The sequence below is a fragment of the Phaseolus vulgaris genome, chromosome 8, assembly GCF_051622355.1.
Source record: "Phaseolus vulgaris cultivar YP4 chromosome 8, ASM5162235v1, whole genome shotgun sequence".
Classification (NCBI taxonomy): Eukaryota; Viridiplantae; Streptophyta; class Magnoliopsida; order Fabales; family Fabaceae; genus Phaseolus; species Phaseolus vulgaris.
Window position 1 is genome coordinate 44,348,957 of NC_143505.1, and position 19,265 is coordinate 44,368,221.

A 19,265-nucleotide genomic window follows, 5' to 3' on the forward strand; every position below is an offset into this window, starting at 1 on the left:
GACATATAACCAAATTTCGAGCGCAAAAATCAAAATTCGATAAACATAAATATACCAAACCCAAAAACCCCAACAGTTAAATTGTTTCAATTTATGCAATGCCTTGTCACCAGCACGAAATCGAGATTCAATTGAAACTAAATGAAATAATAGAACTTACCACATGGAAGAGGTTCATAAGCCAAGGTTAAAACGCAAAAGGGGTAGTCGTTTTGTTCTACCTCGCTGTTCAACAATGTTTTTGTTTCAGAGCGAATAAAAATAACCGCGACTAGCGCTTTTTGTTTCTCCCTTTCTCTTTCTTTTGTGTTATTGCAATTGCTATGCTAGAGTAGAGTAGAAGGACATCCAACATCACCAAACGATCTTAATCTTATTGTCTAAAATTATTGGGAAAAATAAAACTTCAATAACTATTTTATTTTTGAATGATCGTGCATGATGATAGAGGTGTTATTTAATTATGTTTTTATCCTTAAAATCTATAATAAATGTTCCTGTCGGTTGACTCGCTTCGCCGGTTGACTCCAACGGTAGCCTTTGGCCCTTCTATCTCCGCTTGAGAATTGTGCTTCCTTGATCAAGAAACCTCTCACCTGCAAAGACAAAGGGGCGCCCTAGCGGCCGTTTGCACTCCGACGCTCAAGTCAGTATTAGGGCAAAGAAACACCAAGAATGTATATTAGCTTCAGTCTTAGAAACTGTGTACCTTGCTAGGGTTCTTAGCACCCTTTATATAGGCTGAAACTGAGGTTTACTTTTGTGTTGTTACCCTTGTCTAGGGTTCCTTAGGGAACGTCCTTGCGTCGCTATTTATAGAATCTTAGCGTATCTGACACATAGAACTTCCCTTAACTGGAGTGCAACGAATAACAGAGTGGTCGCTTGGGTACCAACTTGTGCACCTAATCTCTAGCCCCATCTGCTTTGTGGGTACCCTAAGTATTCACGTGCAATGCATGCAACTTTCCTTAGAAACCCTAACCCTAATGGGCCTTAGCGCCTCCCAGGATTATTCCCTCGTGTCGCGCCTTCGTGCGCTATACACACCACGTGCATGGATCCTTCGTGACTTAGGCTTCTCACATATCTCGTGGCTTAACTGTTAACATAGCATAACTTTTAGGGCCCACCTTACGTGGCCCACCACAACGTTCAGACTGTCGATGTCCAATCTCTCCCTCTGCTAGCGAGGTCCAATGTCGATCTCCAACATCGGGGTCTATGACACCAATGTCTGAAGACTAACCAATCCCCTGGTAGGTGCGTCTGGGACCCACCTTGCGTGGCCCCCTTCCATTACCAAACATCGGTGCGCGATGTCTGAGGTCAGTCCCTAGGTCGATGCCCGAGGACTGGTCAGGAAAATAAAAACAAAAACAAAAACAAAAAAGCTCTCTTCTTTCTCTTCTTTTTCAATGGAAAATGGCTATCAGGGTAGAGCTCGCTATCCACAACGACCACCAAATAACCACACAACCTTCTTTTTCTCCAACTTTCCTAATGACTATGTGAATATGGCATGATCAAGATTTTTCAAAGGTGGGCAAGGGTAAAGGAAGTGTTTATCTCCCGTAGGTTGAATAGGTGGGGAATAAGATTTGGTTTTGTGAGGTTCTTTGATGTGGCAAACGTGAGCCAGCTGGAGAAAGAACTGGATCAGATTCACTTAGGGAAAATGAAGCTAAACGTTAATATCCCAAAAGGTATCGAAGAACAGATTTTAGTCCTAAAAAGGAGGAAGGAAAACATCAAGGTAATGATTCCAGGGAGAAGAAGTACAAGAAGGTATGGAAGGAAAAGAGGAATAAAGGGTTACAATCATATGCAGAAGCAGTAAAAGGATCTTCACAAGCGCAATGGAAAGGCCCTATTATTGACACCCAGAAAATTACTTTACCCTGGATGGAGAAAAGCATCATAGGTCAAATGGCAATTGATATGGATTATAACCAAGTATGTGAGGAATTTATTAAGGGAGGGATGACCTCAATAAAAGTGAGGTATATGGGGGACAACCTGGTTCTCCTAACTTCAACTGAATGAGAACGATTGAAGGATCTGATTCAGCTCAACAAGGAATGGTTTGAGAGTGTTTTTGATGTCTTGAATCCTTGGTCAGAATCATATTTAGCAGATCACATAATTGTCTGGGCAAGATGTTACGACCTCCCATTCTCGCTACGGAATAAGGACTACTTTTCAAAAGTAGTTGGTGAAATAGCTTCTCTGATTTCAGTTGATAAAGCTACGGAGAGCTGGGAGATAATAGAATATGTAAGACTTCAGGTACGTGTTCCTAGGAGTTGCAGAGCAAGCTTGTCTAAGGGTATGTGTATAAATGGAGAGATTTATAGCATTAATATTAAAGAGGAGGATCCAAGAGTGCATGGAGGTTTACGTAGATGGAGGAGTAATCTTTACACAACATCTGAATGTGTATCCTCTTTGGAATCGTTTGTGGAGGAAACGGTGGTATCTGAGGATAACGTTTTTCGTGAAGAGTTACAAGTGTATGAGGAAGGTCTTGGAGAAGAAGGCGCAGGTTCAGGTAGCGGTGGACGACAACCACAGATGTCACTGGTGGAAGATGGTAGTGGCACGCGGTTCCAACAAGGGCCAATCAAAGTCCCTTTTTCTGAGCCTGTGATGTCAGGACCTGTCACGGATTTGGTAAGGGGAGTGCAGAGATTGCAATCAGCAAATGAAACGGCTAGTTATGCTCTGTCAGACGCTAATGTAACCCAAGACGTGCTAGCAAACCTAGTTGTGGCACTGGAGGCTGTAAAACGGGTGCAACTTTGGGCCAATAAGGATGTGGCCTAAGAAAGTAGTGAAACTATCCATCAAAGTGAAGAAGGTTTGGGTCCAGAGGAGAAGGGGCCCAATACGCTAGCGGAAGCCAACATGAAGGGGGTTGGAGTAAGCTGCAGAGAAGCCCAGAATGTGCTGCCCAATCCGATCATGTATGCCGACGGGTTTGACTCTGAAAATGAAAGGAACGTTGTTAGCCCTCAATCAGTGCATGAGGATCAAGGTAGTGGAAGAACCACCCCCGTCACGAAAAAAACCGACGAAGGAGGAGCATTGATGGGAGACCAATTTTTCACTCCACCACATAGGCAGTAGCGAAGAGGGATCTAGACAAACGGGGAGCCAAATGTGCAGCATCCATTGAGGGAGTCAGAGTCGGGAACGAACTCGCTTCGAGCAAGGAATTGCTGCGTTGCCAGGTTAAAACTTAAATCTGCAAGCCTATCAATTTCGGATGGTGATATTATTGGTTGTAATAATCGTTTCTGGAAGGTAAGATAATGCTGAATCGTTTGATTTGTGGGAGTTGGGTAAACATATTGGAACAACTTGTTTTAGGGACGAGGATGAGGTAATTAAAGAAGTAGAAAGAATGGAAGAGAGAGATGTAGCGATAATGACGAAGAATGAGAAGGGTAATAAAACTGGTCTTATATGATAATTATAAGTTTGGATATAAGAGGGTTAAGAGGGGGCACTAAGTTGAGGTACATGAGGAAATTAATTTCCAAGGAAAGTGCGAGAATCATTTGTGTTCAAGAAACAAAAACAAAGACAACGTCAGATGCACAATGCTTCTCCATGTGAAGAGATAGTAATGTGGGTTGGTTACATAATGAGGTGAAAACGGGGTAGGGAGCCTTTTAACCATGTGGCATAAAGAGGTATTCCTTTGTCAAAGTCATTTAATGGGGAAAGGTTTTATTGTGTTTTTTGGGAAGCATTTGCAAACTAATATGGATATTGTGGTGGTTAACGTGTATTCTGCTTGTAATTTTCAAGATAAGAAAACTTTGTGGGGTGAACTATCTAGTATAAAAACAGCACACCAAAAATGTCCATGGTGCTTCATAGGAGACTTTAATGTTGTTAGGAGGACCAACGAAAGGAAATGAAAGAGTGCAAGGGGCAGTCAAACGAGAGAAATTCGTCACTTTAACAAGTTCATAGAAGGAAATTTCTTGTTAGATATACCAATCGTTGGCATGAAATATACTTGGTTTAAAGCAAATGGGTCTGCTAAGAGCAAATTAGATAGAGTACTGGTATCCGAAGAGTGGATTCAGAAATGGCCTATGTGTAAACAATATATCCAACCTAGGGAGGTTTCAGACCATTGTGATGTAGTAGTGAAATCGATGTTAAAGGATTGGGGTCCACGACCCTTTAGGTCTATTGATGCGTGGCAAATGGAGAGCGGCTTTAAGGAACTAGTGAAAGATAAATGGAACTCTTACGTTGTAAGACGAGATGGTATAACAAATTTCAAAGATAAACTAAATTTTTTGAAGGAGGGTCTAAAAGTCTGGAATCGAGAAGTGTTTGGGAATTAGGAGGTTTCTAAGAACAATATCCTAAAGCAAATTGAGGTTCTTGATAACCAAGACAATTACAGTGAGCAAGAGGAGAGCACAAAAATTGAGAGTATGGAACTTATGAGTCAGCTGAAGGAAATAGAAAATAAGATAGACTCGCTGTTGTGCCAAAAGGCGAGGTCAAATTGGTTGAAGCATGGTGACTCAAACTCAAAGTTTTACCACTCTTCTATTAAGTGGAGAAGAATCAGGAATGAAGTAAAAGGGGTTGAAGTTGGGGGCCAATGGTGCGAGGACCCTGAGGTGGTTAGAGGTCAGGTCAAAAACCATTTTGAAGAGAGATTCACAGCCACAAAGGATTTTGGGGTAAGATTAGGAGCAATTAAGTTTAAAACCATTTCCCAGGAGGATAAACTAAGTCTAATATCTGTTTTTTCGGAGGAAGAAATCAGGGAAGCAGTTAGACAGTGTGATGGTTCGAAAAGCCTTAAGCCAGATGAGTTTAATTTAAGTTTCATACAGAAAAATTGGGAAACTCTTAAAGAAGATATTTATGCAGCGGTTAGCCAGTTTCAAGAATCTGGAACCATTCCCAAAGGGTGCAATGCTTCGTTCATTACTTTAATACCAAAAGTTTGTGACCCAATGAAGCTTGATCAGTACAGACCTATATCTTTAGTTGGGTCATGTTATAAGATAATCTCAAAGGTTCTGTCAAATAAAATTAAGAAAGTTCTGCCTTTGGTTATAGATGAGTGTCAGTCAGCATTCCTAAAGGACAGAGGAATGCTTGATAGTGTTCTTATGGCCAATGAGATTGTTGAAGACATTATAAGGAACAAGAAAAGAGGGTTGTGCTTGAAGGTAGATTTTGAAAAGGCATATGATTCGGTCAGATGGGAGTTCTTATTTGATATGTTACAAAGGTTAGGCTTCCATCATAAGTGGATTGTTTGGATTAGAGGATGTTTGGAGTCAGCATCAGTATTAGTATTAGTAAATGGAAGTCCTACAAAAGAATTTAAACCAACGAGAGGGCTAAGGTAGGGAGACCCTCTAGCTCCATTTCTCTTCATTGTTGTAGTTGAGGGCCTTGCGGGCCTTGTTAGAAAAGCAATAAAGAGTAATCTGCTTAATGGTGTGAAAGTTGGCAGGCTCGAAGTAGAGTCTTGTCTGTTGCAATTTGCAGATGACACTCTTTTTATGTGTGAGGATAGTTATTCCTGTGTGGTAACAATTAAAGCTATCCTGAGGTGTTTTGAACTTGCATCTGGACTGAAGATTAACTTCCATAAATCAAAACTTGTGGCCTTTAATGTAGAGAGAACCACAAGCGAATGTTATGCAAAGATTCTGAATTGTGAACTAATGAAGGTACCTTTTAAATATTTGGGGTTGTATATGGGTGGCAATCCAAGGAAGTGTCAAATCTGGGAGCATGTTGTGGAAAAAATTAGAGTTAAATTAAATGTATGGAAAGGAAGACATTTATCTATGGCAGGAAGAATATGCTTAATAAAATCGGTGTTCACATCAATACCACTTTTCTATCTGTGCTTCTATAAAGCTCTAGAATCGGTCTAAAAAAGTATAACCAACATCCAAAGGAGATTCCTATGGGGGTGGGGTAAGGATAAAAGAACAATATCGTGGGTTAGTTGGGATAATTTATGCAAACCAAAGGAGGAGGGAGGCTTAGGCTTTAAAGAGGTTCACAAATTCAATATAGCGCTCCTGGCCAAGTGGAAGTGGCGTATCGAAAGTGAAGAAAGAGGGAAATGGAAAGAGATTCTTTTGTCAAAGTATGGACCCGATTTAGGACGAACACAAGTTCAAAGCAAATACCAATCTTGGCGGTGAAGAGATCTCGTAAAAGTGAGTGGAGAGGGTCAAGAAGAGGGCTGGTTCCAAAAGGCAATCACATGGAGAATAGGAGCAGGGGACAAAGTCAGATTTTGAGAGGATGTTTGGGTTGAAAGAAGTAATCTCAAGATTGCATTCCCTAGGCTATATTCAATATCCTTAGATAAGGGGCGTAAGGTGGGAGAGGTTGGGATCTGGGAAGGTGTAGAATGGAGATGGAGGCTAAGTTGGAGACGTAATAGGTTTGTTTGGGAGGATCAACAAGAAGAACAATTATTAAAGAGTCTGGTAAACATAAATCTGAACAGGGAGGTACAAGACCAAAAGGTTTGGAATGGAGAGGAATCTGGATGCTTTTCTGTTAAAACAGCTTATGAATGCTTGTCGAATTATGTCACAAGTAATGTTAAAGATGTATTTAAATACTTGTGGTTGGCCAAGGCGATGCCAAAAGTACTGACCACGACATGGAGGGCCCTTTTGGGAAGATTACCGACTAAAGTAAATTTTTCAAGGAGAGGGGTCGTAGTTAATGATAACATTTGTGTTCTATATCTTGATAGGGAAGAATCAAACCAACATCTGTTTCTGGAGTGTAAAATAGCTTACCAGGTTTGAAATTATTGCTTCAGGTGGTTTGGCGTATTGGGTGCGCAACATTACAATTTGAAATATCATTTTGAGAATTTTCATCTGGTACATATGAACACTAAACAAAATATGGTTTGGAAAGGTGTTTGTGCAACAGTTGTGTGGAGTATTTGGGAACACAGGAATAGAGTTATCTTCAATCAAGGGAAAGTTGATGCGGAAGAAATCTTTCATATGGCACAACTCAAAACCTGGTCTTGTTTGAAATATAGGACGAAATCTTTTAACTACGCCTTCTCGGATTGGGTACTGAATCCTAGCCTATGTCTAAATAGTAATCACTAAGGAAAGGAAGAGAATGGGTGAGGGGGCTATAAGTAAAAAAGGGGGGAGAAAGGTGAAAAGAAGGTAGAGAAATGTAACTAGTACATGGATTTGGGTTTAGTTGTAAAGATATCTAATTGAAAGGTCCTTTATTTGATCTACCGATGGCAGGGAAAGGTTGTCGTTTCTATTTGTGTAGGCTCTGGAAGAAGGACAAGAGTTGGGTGCAAATGGAAGGTATGCGCGGGAGCTAATGAAAGGATGCATGCCGGATGTGAATGAAGGTAATGGAGGACGTTGGAGGTGCTGTAAGAACAGATGGGTCATGGCATGAAGCAAACTGGTTTTTAGATGGACGTGTAGTAGCTGGAGTTAAAGGCATAAGGCCACTAATGGATCATGTGATGAAAAACCTGAATTATGCAGCTGCAGTTGCAGCTGTAGTTGCTTTTACTTGCTGTTTTTGGTCCCTCTGGTTTCTCTGGCTTTTAGCTCAGTTACTGCAGGAATAGCTTACTACAAGCTCAAGACAACGTTGGTTTTTCTCATACAAGCTGTGTTAGATGATGTTAAAAGGCCAAATCAAGGTTGTTTCTCTACAAGGCTGATATTGCTTGTGGTGGGGTCTTTCCTCTAAAAGAAGTACTTGCTTGAATCATCAAGAATATGTCCCTGTTTTTAGGTGTTAGCTGTTTTATGTTTCATGGACGATAGTTTTTTGTTAGGAAGGGAAGAGTTGTCATATAGATAGATATCATCCTATGTATCTATATACTTTATCTGCAAACAGATTGGGATACCCATAAAATATCTCATTTTAATTTATTTAATTCTTTGCTGATAAAAAAAAAGATAAGAATGAGAGTTTTTTTTCGCATTTAACTTGCCACAGTGATTTCCTTTTCTCTATCCTGCCTATTTTTTAATAAAGAAATTATTTATAATTAAAAATACATATACATATATATATAATACATATTTTGATGATAATGAAAAATTATTATTAAAAGTTTTATTTGTGAAAAAACAAATCAAAAGATAAGAAAGCAGACAAATGATATCCTTGCATTACCCGTCAAAATACTTTAGAAAGATTTGTTTGGAGCAAAAAAAAAATCGTTATTTTTACAATAATTTACAATTTACAAAGATAAGGAAAAAGAATAAATTATTCTCTTGTATAAGATTTATCTTATTAATTTAAATTATAAATTAAGTATTATTTAGAATATAATCAGTATTCTTTTCACCTAAGTTTATAAAAATTATAATTATAATAGATATCGTAAACTAAAGAGCTTTTAGTTGTTATTCTTCAATAATAAAAAGAACTTTTTTTAAAAAAATCTTGATATCTTTTAATTTATCATTTTTAGTATTTATAATTTTAAATTGAATCAGTATTATAAAAGAAATTAATAATTAAAATATATTTTATATTTTAAACATATATTTACTATATCTTTCTCCCAAACCCTCTCTTTCTCATATACCAACCTCTCTCAATTCCATTGACGCACTTTTATCTTGTATGTTTTTTTCCCTTTCAATTGTTTATCCAATGAACAAAATCCTACTTTTTTTTTCTTTAATAGTTTTGTTATAAGGTTGATTAAATTGTTGTCTTCGTGTATTTTATGGTGTTATTTATGTCAGCACAATAATAACAATATTGTCATCATACAATGTCAAAGACATGCATAAATGAATAAAAAAGAAAAGTAAATCTAGACATTGCATTTCCATCTTCTACTTTATAATTGAAAAACAACACTTCGTGATTAGTTTTATGGTTCTGGAAGAAAACTATGACTTCTCATATTTTGAATTTTGAATATGAAAATAGAAAACGAAAAATGTGCTTAATGGGATAAAAGTGAAGATGAAGGGAGAAAAAGATGTAATTGTACAATGCTCCTCAGCAAGTTTCACTTTGCAATGTTTAATTTTGAATTTAAATTTTTTTGAATTTAAAAATAGTATTATCTCTTCTATTATCCTTTTGATATATAAAATTAAAACTGCTCACAAAATGTCAAATATCTCTTCTCATATATTTTTAAAATAATTAAATAAAATATAAATATAAGGATGGAAGAGTCGTAGATTTTGAAATACACAAATTTGGTAAACAGTTAGACTTTTGATTGGAGCACATATGTTGACTCACAAAGATTTATCATATAATATTACTTATTCATTAAAAGTTCATTCCTTACATGGAAGGAAACGAAACAAGACATTGTTTCATATTAAGACTAAAGACTAAGCTCTTGCTACTTGCTTAAGTAACGTGTGAGCTAGACTAATTCACTTTCTTAATGATCTTCAAATAGTTTGTTCTCACCTAGTTGTTCTATATTATGATAGTAAAATCACTTTTCACATAGCTATTAATTTCGTGTTTGATAAGTGAATTAAACATTTAAACGTTGATTGTCATATCTGAGAGAGGGTTCAACAAGGATTAAAATCTTGCTTTGAGTCTCATCCTCCAAGTAGATATTAAACATTTTCATTAAAGCTCTCTCATTTAAACTATTCATCACCAACATTATTCAACCTAGGGTTGGTTAATATATTCCTATCGAGTCACGTGTAATAAAAGACTTAAAATGAAATTCAAATTTTCCATAATAATCTTGAACTTTGTGGCAGTGTGTTCTTATCGAACTATGTTAGACCGTTATTGTAACTATCACTTTTTACTTCTAGATTCTATCTTATCCTTTGATGAGTGTAATGTTTTTATTATTATTGTTATTATTATTATTATTAAGAAAAAGACATTTTTTTGTCTCTATTAAAAGAATTAATAATGGTGATAACATTATAAATAATAGGTGGTTTGTAGTGTATTGCATAGGTAAATGAGAAAATAGAAGTAATTTAAAAAGTGTAAATAAAATTATGGGAGAAAAGTAATAACAGTAATTATAATAGTGAAATAGGAATTCTAGAAATTATAAGAGTGAAATAGTACATATAAAATGTGTACTACAAAACAACTTATCTATTTATATATAGTTATAAATTATTAACATTATTATTATTATAGAGAAGAAAGAAATGATTTCTAAAATGCATGAGGTTAAATAAAAAAAACATGATCATGCAATTAAATAGTAATTTAAAAGAAAAAAACAATATGATAGTCTTAATTTTGTAACAGTAACTTTCATTCTAACTTACTGTTTTTTAAAATATTTGTCCTTTTTTTATAAAAAAATAAATTGAATAAGGAAAGTGTTTCAATCCTTTTACAGATAAAGAAAAGATAAAAACAATACCAAGAATGTTTAAAAAAACCTGCAACCTACACAATTTTAAATTTCCAAAAATACTTTTTGTTTCAGAAATAAAAATCTGAAATTAAAAATTATACATTCTGGAAATATACGTCCAAGAGAGATTATTGTATTCTAAAATAAAAATCTAAAAATAAAAAAAAATCCCATTCAAAATCTTCCGGAAAAAATTCAGAAACATTCCAGAAAAGAGGATTCGAAATTTTTTGTTATATGTACTCCATTTTATTTAAGGGCATTTTGTCTTCTCATACTAAAATTGGGTGCCGTGCAGGAAGTAATTGCCATAAGAAAAAACCTGTGACCAACACCTACAGCAAACTGTACAGAACCAACACCTCAACGTCCCACTGAAACTACTTGTATTATATACCCTTTAAGCCTCTAAAACCTGACACCCATCAAAACATCCAAAGAAAAACTCAAAGATCAGAGAAAGCCCTGCAACTTGTTTGTTGTAACCACTTCAAAGCACAGAGAAGGAGTAACTTGTCTCTATAGTTTTTAATTTTTGTAACTGTTTCCTCTCATTATGAATTTTAATCTTAACTTCTTCAGAATATAAATGATTCTTCAGACATGCTTATGTTTAAACTGAATATAGTTGCGGTTGTGAACTCAGTAATAAAAGATTAAAGTAGATTATCGAAGTTCAGTGGTTCTAAACTATGAGCCAGAAACATATGGACAGACGAAAGGAGATGAGAAATGCGACCATGGCATAGACAGAGGGAATAAACGATGAAATCTAGGAGATGAGAAACGAAGAAAGATAATAAACTCTTGTATAAAATGTAATTCAAGACATCTACATCAATAAACAATCAGTGTGTGCTCACAAGCACTAACTCATCATCCATCATTTTGGTTGAGGGCGCTTCATTTTGAGAAGATGGGAGAGTCCTGCAATAACGTGTAAACGACTACTCGGGACACCTGTCTTTGCCAGGGCCTTGCCATTGTTGTCAAGAAGCACAAAACAAGGAACATAGCTAACATCATAATTAAGGAGCTGCAATAGGAATATTCAAAACCAAGTCAGCAAGAAGGAGTAATAATACTTTTCCATCAATAAAATTATAAAGGCCTCAAGTATCTTAATTGAAAAATGTATTCTACTTTTTAATTAAAATGTAATATGTTCTTCCGTATCCTTCCAGAGAACTGTAATATGCCCATTCATCAATTTTTATTAGTATTGGGTGATAATTGAGATGTCCAAGGAAGCAACATTTGCTACAGTTAAACATGGAAACAACATTTGTTACAAATTACAATACATAATCCAAGAAAAAATACCGGGTGAAGGCCAATTTAAGCAGCATCTGGATTGCAAATAAAATTTGCATGGTTTGCTTGCATGTAGAGGTAATTCAGAAAGAATGAATAAAAATAAAAAAGCCAAAGTTACACAGATGAAGAGTCAAGAATACAATACTTCTTTAACGGGATGTAGTGACCACAATCACATTTGAAGAAAACAAACTGAGAAACAGGTCGGCATCTTGAAAAGGTCAAAACATGGCTTGGAGCAGGAGACAAGAGTCACAGAATGTGAACCCAATGGCTTAGTCAGTCTGCTCAAACGTGGTTCAGCATAACATGAATAACTATCATAGTATTTACTAAACCCCCATGTCCCATTAAATTCTTCCTAATAACCAAATTGACATGTAAGCTTATACACCACAATTAAATAAACAAAATAATATAAAAAAATTACAAAGCATCAAAGTACATTTATATTCTTCACAATCCAATGGCATATAAATCCAATCTCCATAACAGAAAAAAAAATAGCTAACATCATAAGTTCTTAACACCTATGCTGTTGCATGATTCCATGGGTATTGTCCATACTACCCTAGAACAGTTATTGTAAAAGTATTATTTTATCTTCTAATTAGTCTTTTAGTTCTTATTTATGCAAATTAATTCATATAACCAGAATTAGATCTATTCCAATAGATAGATATTATTTTTATTAAGGAGTTCTGCTAAAAAAGGGTTTAACTGCTGTGACAGAGTGTGATTTTTCCCAAACTGTATTAGGTTATCTTTTATTTTTCCTAGCTGCTTCTTAGCTATCTTTCAGATCTACTTTTTATCCTTTTCTCTGTGTCTCTTCTGTGATGCTAAATGGTCATTATCATTCTACAACAATGCAGTAACAGAAATGAAGTTAATAATACTCAGATCATCATGAACTCTTGTATGCCAAAATGCATTGGATGTACCCAAGCCCAAGCAATAACTTAATCACACAGAATGTTCATGCAATTTATGCAACCAAACAGAAACCTTTGCTGAGATCAAGTTTGATCCCATGCGGGGATTCTCAAAGGCGCACAAGCCAAACAACAATCTGCTTCTGAAACCCACTAAGCAAATAAGGAGCATTTCCCCCCTTACTACTACTAAAGGTTTGTAGAAATCAGTAACATACAATCAAAACTTCCTGAAGGTACTATTCGATTAGATTTCTCCACCAGCCAATGATGATTCTCAAGATAAAATTTGAAGAATGAAGGCATATCTGAAATCATTAAATAAAATGGAACAAGAAAATGATCTTTATTTTAATGAATATTGGTACAAAGGAAAGACAATTGAATGATATAAACCAGTGATTCTCTCCCAATTTCCACTCCAAACTCCAGCAGTGATATCTATTCCTTCTATTTCTATTTATATCCAATCATCTCTAGTCTTATCTAACTAACTGGTGCAACTAACACATTCTAACCCATTTTTTATTTGGGTGCCTGCCAGCAGAATCTACAGGTTAAGTAGATCATGCTTTAATTCTTCAAGAGCATAAGAATGAAAATATTAAACACTTGAGTAATCAAGAGATTACTAAATGATGGGGATTTTCTAGAGGATGAACATTGAAAAATATGGTTATTCCACCACACGATCTCTAAATGTTTAAATTGAAGATGTAAACTTAAGGAACAATGGTTTTATTTTTCAAAGTACTACTCAATCAATCACATTATAGTCATGGGTTTGGTCAGTTGCATTCAGATTTCGTTTATAATTTAGTGTACCCTTACTCTATTATTTGAGCTTATAAGGGTTAGTCACCTCAGTCCCTCACAATGCAAAACATAATTCAGTTTAGGACAGTTTAGATAACACAGAAATTAAAAAATAAACTTCTAGAATAAATAATATGGAAAACCTCTACAAGTTTAGTTTATTTCCAAAGATACATCATCTCATTTTAGTTTGTGAAAAGGTTTATTTCATTTTTCTTTACCTATGAATGCACATACAAGTTTATTCACTACCAATAGTTAATGATGTTTTGCAAAGTGAAGGATTAAAGTGAGAATTTCATAATGTACAATCTCAAGACTTAAAGTGGGTACTTTTATGCAAAAGAAGGTACCTCAGGTAGCCAGTTGGGATTCTCAGCATCGGCCATGACAATATTGACCCAGTGAGAGTTCCTCGTTTCGACTTCGGAAACAAATTTGAGCAAGGAATTGCAGAGCCTGCACTTAGTTGAGTAGAATTCCACCAAAGTCGCCTCCTTGCCGCTCGCCAGAGCCGAAGCAAATGCTCTCTGCTCTACCTTCGACTGTGCCAGAGTCGTTTTCTTCTTCCAACTACAAACAGAGTTCGCAAAATTGAAAGCAATTAAACCAAGGCTTTGGAGATACTTCAATGGCCAAGGACCCTTAAGCTTGCAGGGACTAGGCCAAGAGTTAGGGCTTGCGTCATTCCATGGCCATTTTAGGCAAAACGTAGTTTGTTTAGGTTTAAAATTATAAAAAAATCATCATATACCCTAGGATTTTGTCATTTCTTTTATGATTCTCCCTTCATCATATCAATCTAAATATGCACCCAACACACTAACGTGAAATGTTCGTTTTGACCTTAATGATTTAAAAGATTTTGCTTTCGGATATTCATGTCCGTAAGCCAAATTACAAAGTTCTATGTCACTTCCGAATTTGGTCATCTAGAAGCTTACTTGGACAACATAAATGACCCTTTCAGATGCCAAGATCCATAAGCAAACATAATGAGTTTTGAATCCTAATCCTCAGCACCATTTACAGGACACCATTCTGGATATGAAAATCCGGGACTCATAACTCACTTCCGGATATGGTCATCCGAAAGCTTAAATGAAGTACGAAAATAACCTTCCAGATATCTAAATCCGGAATATACAACAACCACTTCCGAATTTCTGCATCCGTAAGCAAACATGAAACCAAGGGCAATGTTGAATTTTGGATTGGGTGCATGTCTTAAATGATATGGTGCAGGGAGAAATTGTCTCATATTTATCCTTTGTCGTTCTCGTTGTTTATGATGCCCGAAGCAAAATGGATTTGGTTCCTATTCCCAATCCTAAACCTAAACCTAAACAAACTACGTTTTTTTACCTAAAATGGCCATGGAATGACGCAAGCCCTAACTCTGGGCCTAGAGCATTGCACGTAAAATTAGAAGCATGTGAACAAATTATACCAGCAGCTTCTACAAGAATTATTTCCATAATCAAAAGAAAGGGGAAGTGCTATCATTCAATTCTCCACAAATCAAGTTAAACTGATTAGCAGTGCTTATGCAAAGCAGTCCTCACAAATTTCTCTAATCCATTTTCAATTTTACAAAAACAATTTCATATGATAAATTCCGTAACAAAAATGCCAAGACTACCCAGGACTATAATAGACCATCGTAGATACTACACTTCATTCATTTTCAACACAGAATCATGTTAGGAGTGAATCAGAAATTGGAAATTAGAACAAATACTCCATCACTCTTCAACATCAAAATTCAACTACAATTATTTAAACAACATGACGTGATAAAACCATTTCAGTTTTGAACCATCAATGTGTTACAATCGAAACTTGAAACTACCAAATCGAACCTCAAGGAAAGACACAACTACTAACAGACAATGTAATAAGTATGTATATCCTCACTACCAAATTTTCATTCTGAGGAACCATTCTCAGGCAACAATAACATGATTTGGAATAGGTATTTCTACTAAATATTGAATAAAAAATCAGGGGGAAAGGAGTTTCATCCATAAACCATAAACCAACTAAGAGGATCAATAAGGGAAAATTGAACATACCCTAACATCTTTACTTGTTGAATTCAAAAGACACGCTTTGCTTCCTGCGAAAACAAAAATAACTATACAAATCAGATGTTATCAAACACGTCAATACTCGAAGGATGTGACCTTTTACAACTTAAAACAAAATTAGGTCGCAGAGAGAACGAAAATTAGGGTGCAGAGAGGACGAGAGAGAAGAGACCTTGTTGATGAATAAACCGCCGAAACCCCTAACTCATACGAAAATATTGGAAATTTATATGAGAAACCATAAACATAATATATAGTGTGAAATTATTATGTTAATTTATAGTATTTTAATGCAACTTTTATACGAAGTATACTCTCTACTATTTGAGTTCTAAGAAACTCTCACCAGTCTAACAACCTTTGCAAAATAGAAAAGGTATTATACTCTAAATGATCAGAGAAAGGCGTCACAGGTTCTCAAGGATCATTTACAGACCAAAGATGTAAAGGCAAGATGTAGTGTCAGGTGGGTGGTGACCAACACTCAAAAACACTGTAGCAGCAGCCAGAAGCCACCAAAAATTTCATAAATTTTAAAAAACAGATATTAGATAGTCCAAGCAGGATTAAAAGTTTATATCTTTCATGTAGGAAGGAAACACCGCAAGCAACAGACCTGTTGGATAAGGAACTAAAGAACTGTGCATGAATAACCAAAAAAGGACAAAAATCATATCAAGATTAACTATGTTATTACGAGCATACCAGTAAACTACATCTGACATTAGTTATTTAAAACACACAAAATTACATGACATGACATATTCTATGAACAAAAAGGAGAACTTTCATAGATAGTGATTTCTTTCTGATCCCTAATCAGTTTGAGGGTGTCAAATGGATTAAAAAAATTCCTAATTAGCTGCATAATACTGGATGAAGGAGTGTTAGGTTATTAAAAGCGGGAATTTGACACCTTTATAAGAGCATTATTCCACAAACACAAAAATTAGTACAACAATTTATATCAAATTTTCCCTTAATCAGCAAAATAGAAACCAGTTAGTAGATTAATCATTACGGCGACTTCAGCAGTAAAGTTATAATCTTTAGATAAACCAATAAAAAAAATCATGCAAAATCAATAAACCCCACAACTTCAATAGCAACAGTTTTACCACCTCCAACTTACTTTAATCACAACAAACTCAGTTTGTTATCATGTTTGAACGTCCCTCGGTACTCTTCTCACCTAAGTTTGCTAGTAAACTTAGTTTCAGCTCAAAACAACATCAAGGTTGCTTTTAAAGTAAAAGTACTTTTGATTTGTATTTAAAAGAGTAACATGAAGTACAAGTATACCTTTTTTTATCAGTACTGTCTAAACAAATTTTATTTTATCCACTTACTTTTGAACAAAAAACAAAATTCAAAACACATGGTTTTGGCGAGTCAACTCGTTAACTCGTACAAGTTTACGTTTCCACACATCCTTACGGAGTTAACTCGATAGTAAACTCGGTTTTAGAGTAAACTCGGCAGAATCGGAGTGAATTCGGTGAACTCTATCAAACTCGCGAGTCTGCTTTCAACTGGGTTTTCGTTTTAACCCAAAACGGTGTCCTTCTGAATGGGGAAAATTAAATGAAATAAACTGACCTTTAGGGTTTCGCGTTTCGTTTTCGTTTTGGTTTCACTTTGCGTCTTCTGTGGAGTGCACGGAGGTGGTGCGTCTTCTCTGAACGAGTGCGGCGGTGGTGGCGATCGAGCGGAGTGGTCGCACGGTGGTGGCGATTCGTACGTTCGTGCGACGATTGCGGTGATCGCGGGTTGCAGGTCGACGGTGGTGTCGGAGGTGCAGTTCATCGTATATGGTCAAATTATATTTTTTTTATTTAATTGAGGTGCAGATTTTTTTTTATTTTATTTTTTTGGAATGTTTTTTTTATTTTAATTAAGAAAATTTGTTGCAATTTTTTTTACAGAAATTGTATTTGGAGCAGTGTATTTGTTCAGGTGAATTCAAGTGCATCTTCTATTTTTAATAGAAATAAAAAATAGCATAACATAGATATTAATGGAAATGATAAAAAAGTGAAATATAATAATTCTTCAAAGAATGTGAGTAAAAAAATATTTAGATTCAAGAATCTTCTTATAATTAGAGAGGACTCTTAATCTTGTGTTGGTTAAAGGGTTCAACTAAATGGAAGAATAAAAATTCCAACTCTAGATATAGATGATGGAGCAATAAGATGAAGATGGAGATGAACATGATAGAGGAGAGGATATCATTAGAAAATTGGACATAGAAACTTGACATTTGTCCATTCCTTATTATTTAATTTATATGACTTGAACAATTTAATTTTTGTAATATTTGTATGAACTTATTTATTTGAGGTACTTTGAAGTTATATAATTTTCATTCATAACTAAATGTAGTTATTTATTATTAAAAAAAATCATGTGAAGTTACGAGTTTACGAGTTGAGCCTATGGAACTCTCACGAGATTACATAGACACTCACCTAAATCACATTATAGTATACCCATATTTTCTATCAAATACCCATATTTTCTATCAAACTTAAAGTTTCCAACAAACTTTTGATTCAAACTTGTGTTTGCATGCTTTAATCCAAACATGCACTTGTCATCAATTCAATAGTAAAGTTTTTCAGCTTTAGATGAACCAAAAACAAAACCACACAAAATCAATAAATCACACAACTTCAATAGCTTAATAATTACTTAAACTTTAGTAGTATACTAAAAAAAAAATCATGCAAAATAGATAAATCCCACTACACATATTTCAAGATATATAACCAGATTCCAGAGTGTAAATATCAAAATTTGATAAACACAAATATACCAAACCCGAAAACGTAATAGTTAAGTTGTTTCAATTTAGGCAATGCCTTGTCACCAGCATTAAATTGAGATTCAATAATAAAAACTTACAATAATAAAAGAATAATTTTAACATAAAAACTTTAACCTTTAATTATGTTAAATTTGAGATGATTGAGTATGTTTGGCCTTTAGTAGTTGCTACTTAGATTAAAGGGAAATTTAATCTTAATATGTAATAAGAAAACCTTTCATCTTTTGTAAATTTAAAATCTTTATCCTTTATTTTTTGTTTTTTATATTTTTATTTTTCTTTATTGATTTTCTTCATTGTTCACAGCATGTTAAGTTAATTTTTTCTTTGATACACACAAGACTATCAAACACGTGCATAATTAGCTCAATCATTAACTAATAAATAAAATTTAAAAAAATTATAATTAACTCTTTTTTAATGTATTGAATAAAAACACTCACCTGTATAGTATAACATATTGATGTGTTCAAAACTCTTTTCAAAAACACTTTGTGAAGAGAGAGGAAGATAAAGGGTAAAAGAGTAAAACAGAGTGAGAGTTTGAGAAAAGGAAAAATGTATATCAAATATTCATATCAAAGATTACAATTACAAGTGTATATAAAGGAGTTATAACCAATAGGTGGTTACAACATAAAAGACTAAAAAGCAGTGAGATATATTATCCCTTTACATCCCCCCTTAAACTTGTGGTGGGGATGTGTTCCACCATAAGTTTACTCTTAAAATTAAAAAAGGATGCTCCTGAAATAGGTTTAGTAAAAATGTCAGCTACTTGATATTGACCAGGAATGTGCACTAGATGAATGTATTTTTGTTGAACTTTCTCTCTGACAAAGTGTAAATCTAATTCAAAATGCTTA

General features: G+C 34.9%; 1 protein-coding gene across 2 annotated transcripts; it reads right to left on the reverse strand.

Moving 5' to 3' along the window:
• Positions 1-11,057: 11,057 nt before the first annotated feature.
• Positions 11,058-17,734, reverse strand: LOC137823499 (uncharacterized). 2 transcript variants are annotated; one of them, XM_068628668.2, is made up of 4 exons: positions 17,169-17,734; positions 15,555-15,598; positions 13,833-14,052; positions 11,058-11,447 (listed from the first exon to the last, which is right to left on the reverse strand). In XM_068628668.2, exons 2-4 carry the CDS (start codon positions 15,560-15,562, stop codon positions 11,295-11,297), a joined length of 381 nt encoding a protein of 126 aa, XP_068484769.1. In that variant the 5' UTR covers positions 15,563-15,598; positions 17,169-17,734; the 3' UTR covers positions 11,058-11,294. The 2 variants fall into 2 exon arrangements, with proteins under 2 accessions (XP_068484769.1, XP_068484770.1); XM_068628669.2 differs by lacking the exon at positions 17,169-17,734 and adding an exon at positions 16,702-16,838.
• Between the last annotated feature and the right edge of the window lie 1,531 nt (positions 17,735-19,265).

Excerpts from the sequence above, each read along its gene's own strand:
- LOC137823499 (XM_068628668.2), bottom strand. Across the intron at positions 11,448-13,832 it reads ATCCCAACTGGCTACCTGAG|CTCCTTAATTATGATGTTAG; the intron begins GTACCTTCTTTT and ends TTCCTATTGCAG.